The sequence below is a fragment of the Alternaria hordeiaustralica genome, assembly GCF_023758085.1.
Source record: "Alternaria hordeiaustralica strain BMP 2776 chromosome Unknown scaffold_40, whole genome shotgun sequence".
Lineage (NCBI taxonomy): Eukaryota > Fungi > Ascomycota > Dothideomycetes > Pleosporales > Pleosporaceae > Alternaria > Alternaria hordeiaustralica.
Genome location: NW_026056812.1, coordinates 231,302 through 238,037, shown reverse-complemented (window position 1 = coordinate 238,037; position 6,736 = coordinate 231,302). Strand labels below are relative to the sequence as shown.

Below are 6,736 nucleotides of genomic sequence, written 5' to 3'. Positions count from 1 at the left end.
GCATACGCGCGTGGCGAAAGTCTTCGGGAGCCAAAGTTCAGTGATAACCGCCTTACATGACATGCGACGCTGTGAGTGGATGTCTGTTCTGCGAGGCAACAGCATGCGACAACAGGATCTTTAGCGCAAGTGTGGTCGGGATGCGATACAGTACGAGGAACTCGATTCGTGTGTTTGTAGATGGCGCGAATGCGAAATGGGTACCGCCTTCTCCCGATTTGATGCACACATTACGCCTTCTGCTTCGTCTTCTTCCCGACCTGGCCGACCTGGGTTGCTACAGTATCCGCGTCATCCTGCTGCAGAATTGCCAGGGCTTCATGGAGCAGCCTCTTCTCACCGAGCCTGACCTTGATAGCCATACGATGGCGCTTAGCCAGGTCGTCACCTTTGAGCAGCGTCTCGTCTTCTTCCATGGTCGTTGGATACGTCCTAAGCTTTGCAGTCAGAGCCTTCGACACGATCTCTTGGTAGTCGTCAACGCGCTTCCGCTTTTCCGAGAAGAGCTCTGGCTTTTGCTTCTTGATGCCCTTGAACACAGCCTTCACTTGCTCTTCCAACTCAGGAGAGACTTCGCGCAGCTGAGCCGGATACGTGAGTTGCCCTTCCGAATCTGGATCGCCGGAGTCGCGCTCGATGATGAAGTACTCTTCGAACTCTTCGTTCTCTTCAAGCTTTGCCTGGATCAGTGTCAGCTCATGCGCCCATCGGGGATTTTACAGTCATCATTGTACCTCGACCTTGCTAACGACCTCTTCCGAGACTGTGAGCTGTTCAATGAGAGCTGCGCGAACGAGGCTCCAAGGTAGCTCCACTACATCGTAACGAGCATGTTCAGGTGTTACGTAGCCATAGCGGCGTAGTAGCTCGGACGTTGGTAATGGGCCGTAGTAGTTGAGGACCTCCGACCCGGCTGGCAGAGTGAATCGAAGCGACGTAACTTCGAGACTATCGCCATGATTGACATGTGCCTGTCGGGGTCTGTCAGCACAGTGAAGTGTGCGTCAGCGCTGGCATGTGACTCACGTTGAACTCGGCATTCGCATTCAGTATATCTGCCATTGGAACCATCCCAAGAGGAGTTGTACCATCACGGTCTTCGACCCATCCGTCTTCTCCGTTTTCGGACTCCTCGTCTTTGTTATCCAGGTCGAAAGCGTAAGACATGATCGTGCTACCCATACGGTGCGCGAGTTCAAGAAGTTCTTGACCACTCAACTTGGAAGCGCATGCCGAGTAGAAGATTGTGGGGTTCTGCTCGATGACAGGCACGACGCGCGAGCGCAGCATATCATCACTCTGCTGCTTTCCAATCTTGTCAACCGAAAGGCAGGTTCCCTCAAGCTCCTTCAATTCTGCCTCGGACCAGAAGATGGGTGTATCGAACGTCCGTGGTAGTACGTCCAGATATGGCTTCCAGCGTGATGCATCGCCCTGTAGATGCTCGTACATCATGACCAGTATGAGGGATGTCCATGAGTCGAGTGGCTCTCTCTCATCGTCACCTTCACCACCGACAAACGCGTCGAAGATTTCGGGCAGTTTACCAGGAAGTTCGGAAGTTTCCACGCTAATGATCAGGTCTCTGGGGATGGTGAAAAGCGTCGTGTCCTGGGGTATGTCTTTCTTTGCGACTATGCACTATTAGTATTCACTATCCTACGTGTTGCTTGACCGGAGGGCATACTGATTCCTCGGCCAGCGTCTTTGTGTCTCAGATCTTGTATTTCCAGCAGGTCGTCGCGGAAGACACCGCCGCCGGCTTTGAACCACGCCAGAAAGCGATCTGTGGCGCCTTTGAAGTCTTCATCGGCTGGTGGACACGACATATCGAGGCAGCAGATGGATCGTAGTAACACGACTTGTTGACGAAGGCGACGTGGCAGAGCTTGCGCGCTTCTGAACGCGTTGACGGTGGTCGCGTCGGCGTAATTGGTGGGTGCAGAATCAGACGCGACTAGCGCGACGTCGGAGATAATCACAATCTCCGGGCGGATCCCGAACGCATCGCCGCCAAAACACACTCACTCCATCTTCACACCATGGCAGCGAAACGTCGTAGAAGCATGCATTAATCTACCTCAGTCACAGCACTCCTACAGCTCCGAGGGCACTCAAGAGTTGCGACGCACGAACTGAATGTTCCCTCGCCGCCGCCTGTCATCATCAACACGCCTCCACAAAGCGTCCACAGCTCGCTCAACATCATCCATCCTTTCCGCTATGTCTGAACTATCGGTCATCACCTCTTCCGTTCGATGAAGCTGCTCCAGGAATCCCATCGTTCGCATCATGCGGCCCGCACTCGGTAGAGTCGCGCCATCATCGCGCCTAGGCGATGCGCCGCTGTGTCGCAATGTTGGCGCGGTACCTCGTCCCTGCTGGGACATTCGTTGCGACGAGCGCTCGTCGCGTTCACGTGATAACGCCATCCTGGCCGCCACAGTTGCCGCGGTACGATATAAGGTTGCATCATCAGCGGTCGGCCTGGCTTGTCGCAGCTCCGCCTGCATCAACCGCCGTGCCATCTCCTCGTCCTCTTCTTCTGCACTGCCACGACGCATGCCTTGCGATATGTCCACAGCTGGGGACGATGCGCGATCGGCTTGGATGTCGCGAATCACGCGCAAGCTTACCTCGGCGTCAGCAATCGCCTGAACCGTCTGGTCGATAGCTGCTTGAGCATTGGCTTCTGCCGATGGCATGGAACGTAGAGTTTGACCCACGGATGCGAAGAACTGTTGACGCTCATGCTCAGTCGTATTTTCCAACCCGAAGATGAGCTCCATTCGCCGGTCTTCTGGCGTCGCCCCAGGCGCACGAAAGCGACTCCTTTGTCTATGCGCTCTCGCTACCGCAGACTCCTCTGGCTCTTCGTCGGCTTCAACATCGCCAAACCAGGTCTCGCGACACATTGGACACCTCGTACTATATCCTCTACCGCTGCTCAAGTGCTCTTCGATGCACATCCTGCCGAACACATGCCGGCAAGTAGAGTTGGCGTGGGTGGAACGTACGCGTACCGGGTAGTCGCCACCTTCCTCCAGCGGGGGAAAGGCCTCGTAGCACAGTGTACATATTCGATCGCGTTCTGGTACATCATAAAGTGGCACTGGTATTAAATGCGATAAGCACTCGCGAATGCGTCGTTCAGCTCGTTGACTGGGCATGTTGGGGTTGATAAGCGTTTCTACAAGTGCGCACGCTGGTAAGTAATGGTAAGGAAGTGCTAAACGATGTCCATGCGAAGAGAAGTTATACATCGTTCTGGGCTTCACGTCGCGCCTCTGAAGTCGCTGCTGTGCTTGAAGCTATCGGACTGGCATCACACATTCCACATGTCCATCGCAAGACATTCAGAAATGCGTGCTTCAATTGACTCCATTCAGTATAACTACACGACTTTACCGCCGGCAACAGCCCGGTCTCGCATTATGGGATCGAGCTCGTCCGCAACGCTCACAGGTAGTGACGGCCATGCGGTCGGCCTGCTCGAGCAATTGGACGACCGTCCACAAGTCCCTAACAGTTCCCCGGGTTCCAATACGTCGTCTACTCCGCCGCAAACCACCCAAAAAGACATGCTCCTCGCTGCGAGATGTGTTAGAGGAACTAGAGCTTCTCGAGCTGCTGAAGCTGTCAGACCGAGCACCCGCCGCCCGAACAGGTGTGTTGTTAGCCTCCACCGCAAGGCTACCAGGTCCAATCGTTAATGTCTGTCTCGGCGATCCTAGCATCCTTGCGAGTCTTCTCGCTCTTTCGACCCTCACCGGTCTTAAAGACCCTGCAAGCCTTACGTGTCCTTCAGTGCCCTCAGGTCTTGCAACTTGCGGTGTATCCGCTCGGTTGCTACGACCATCACCGTCTCTTCTGCCCCGAAGTCGCGCAATCGTATCTCTCACCGCCGTACCCAATCTTCGCCGACGCTCCGGCCATGGAGATGGAATTGGCTCCCTTGGATGATAAGTGAAATGAACACGATCCGTGCGAACAGTCCCAGAAGCTGCGATACGGCTAATCTCAGGTATCTCTGCGGAAAGGGTATCTTCGACGAAGCTATACGGATCCTCAAATGGTCTGGTCGGCCAAGCTGCTTCGGAATTTCCCCTAGTCGGCTCCTGCATTGCAAGTATGATCTCCAGAAGAACACTCGCTGGGATATCTCGGATGGTGTTGAACCAATGGGTGCGGCAGAGTGGGCATTTGTTGCTCCACGCATTGCGACCTTCGAACAATGTGCGCAAGCAACGATGGCCGAAGATGTGGTGACAGTCGCCGAAATGGATTTGAACAGGACGTTCAGGTGTTCCTTGCTCGTCAGGACTAGGGTCGCCATATCGCGTGACGCAAAGCGAGCAAGTACGGTCTTCGCTTCGTAGTGAGGAAGACTGAACTTCGGTGCAATAGAGCGTCTGGAAACTTTGTGCGTCTGACGCTGGCTGCGGGGGCTGTCGGGCGTGTTGCATGACTTCTCGCTTGTGGATCTCAGGCGCGGCCTACTTCGGAAGTCGGAGAGAGGTATATGTCGCCTTCGGGTGAAGCGCGATTCCTGTCAACAGCCGCAAACCGTCGTGAAGCGTTGTGTTGCGGAGGTTGCGGTATCTACGCCCCAAAACGCCCTACCGCGGAGTATCTATTCCCGAATGTCAGATAAACGGTCTTTGTTGCTCCGGTCTTCACGTGCGTCCGCCGTCAATCGCCAACACCACGCAACGTCGGCTCGATATAAGGCTTCATTCATATCTACCACCATTTCTCATACGTCTTTTTAACTCCACCGACCTTCCGCGCTACCAGACATGGCCCTTGCTCTGTTGAATTCGCTTCACATTGATGTTCCGCCACATCAACACTCCGACAGCGCCGAGGAGCCAAATACCAGTACTTACGAGCAGAAGCCGAGACATCGCGTCTTCATATGCATGCTGAATAGCGATATGCGTGGGCGAGCCGATCGGATAAGACAGCTGCTTCGCCAGATCCCCAAAGATCTTGTGAAGATCTGGTAACTCCTCCGTGGGCAGGTATTGCCGAAGTCGACTTGGAAGCACGTCCGACCAGATTGAGGCTGCGATGGTCAAACCGATGGCCCCGCCGATGTTCCCGAAGATGCTAACAAGAGCGAGCATCGCAGCGACATGCTCGTGTGACCCTGCGGCCAGGATAGCCATCTCGTCTGTCACGACGAGGACGCCTTGCGAAACGGAGATGAGGAGGAAGCACACGATGATGTAAGCGGTGTTCCCCGGAGCGAGGAAGAGGACCATGAGGCCCTGACCCAGCATGCTGAGCGGGATACCAATGACGAGCGATACGGTTTTGAAGCGGCCGGTGCGATGAATGATGTAGCCAGTCAAGACCGCGAATAGCACGCTGACCACGGTATAGGCCTGCGCGACGTAGCTCGCTTCTTCCACGCTAAGGCCTTGCACGACTTGCAGGTATGAGCCAAAGTAGCTGTTCCAAACGGCGTAGCTGCCGAAGAGACAGGTGCACAGGAGACATGCGCCAAAGACAGTTCGATCCATGAGTAAGCTGTATGGAAGAAGAGGAATCATCGCACGATTCCTCTCCCAGAATGCGAATGCGACGAGGAAGAAGACGCCAAGTATAGACATGCCCACCATGGACGGTGATGCCCAACCGTTGCCCGCCAACGTGTGAAGGTTGAACGGCAGCAGGAAAAGGGTAACGCCCACCGAGACCAGGCACAACCCGATCGCATCAAATTCCCGGCAGTAATGCACCACAGACTGCGCAGCACTACGACCGTTACTGCGCTCGCGCATAACTCCCATTCTCTTCGCCTTCCGATAATTCCACACCAACAGCCCCAACAGCGGCAGCGTAACAAGCGGAACAAGTGCACCGAACATGCCAAACGCCCACCTCCAACCCAGGCCGTTCAGATATCTCTGCGCCAAGGGCCCAGCTACCCAACCCGTGATGAGGCCAGTGGAGTTCATGAGCGCTTGCATCAGCGCCCTATTCTCCAATCTCGTCGTATCGGCGATGAAAACCGACAAGATGTACTGCACGCCATTATTCCCCACAGTATGAAAGATCATAGCCGCAGCATACGTTCCCACGCCCTCGCACACTGTCATCAAAAGTAATCCTATCGTACCGAGAATCACGCAAAGGATGAAGCCATGCGGCCGCCCGAAGACATCGATGATCTTCGCGATCGTCAGGTTGGTGACTCCGCCGACGACGTTACTCAGTATGCTAACGGTGGGCGTGAGAGAGTGCATGGAGAAAGCGGATGTGACGTATGGTACGAGCGCTGCTGTTGTGCCGGCGAGCAGCGTTTCGACGAAGTAGATGAGGTAGATCATTGCGTAGGCTGTTGTGAGGGAGTGCTTTGTCCAGGCGCGGGTTGTGGCTTCGATGGCGAGGACGCCTGGTTGGACTGTTGTGGAGGGGGGTTCATGATTGGCTGGTGGGTCTCCAAGATGGGTATGGTTGGTGTCGTCGATGCTGGGTTTCGTAGGCTCGGCAAATGTGGATGTTGAAGAGGATGGGGAGAGAAGAGGCTCTTCGATTGACGCGCGCGAAGGATGCATGTCGCAGAGTTGCGGTCTTGGAAGAGTCGAGGGGTAGTATCAACGGGAGTAAAATCGACCGTGTAGACAAAACTTCGCGGATAACTACATCGACAGCCCAGGCGGTTTGGGTCAGAGAACCCACGCGAGTGAGTAAGCCACGGTCTCTGGAGCTAAGCTGACTTGTCACC

The 6,736-nt window shown here is 55.0% G+C and overlaps 2 protein-coding genes across 2 annotated transcripts; both read right to left on the bottom strand.

Annotated features, from left to right (window-relative positions):
* Positions 1 to 230: 230 nt before the first annotated feature.
* On the bottom strand, positions 231 to 1,829 carry J4E84_010426 (uncharacterized protein; the record flags this gene model as incomplete). Its single annotated transcript, XM_049392981.1, has 4 exons — positions 231 to 680; positions 735 to 971; positions 1,027 to 1,634; positions 1,688 to 1,829. 4 exons carry the CDS (start codon positions 1,827 to 1,829, stop codon positions 231 to 233), a joined length of 1,437 nt encoding a protein of 478 aa, XP_049239375.1.
* A 2,961-nt stretch (positions 1,830 to 4,790) lies between these two features.
* On the bottom strand, positions 4,791 to 6,566 carry J4E84_010425 (uncharacterized protein; the record flags this gene model as incomplete). The annotated part of the gene is made up of 1 exon (XM_049392980.1): positions 4,791 to 6,566. One exon carries the CDS (start codon positions 6,564 to 6,566, stop codon positions 4,791 to 4,793), a length of 1,776 nt encoding a protein of 591 aa, XP_049239374.1.
* Positions 6,567 to 6,736: the final 170 nt, after the last annotated feature.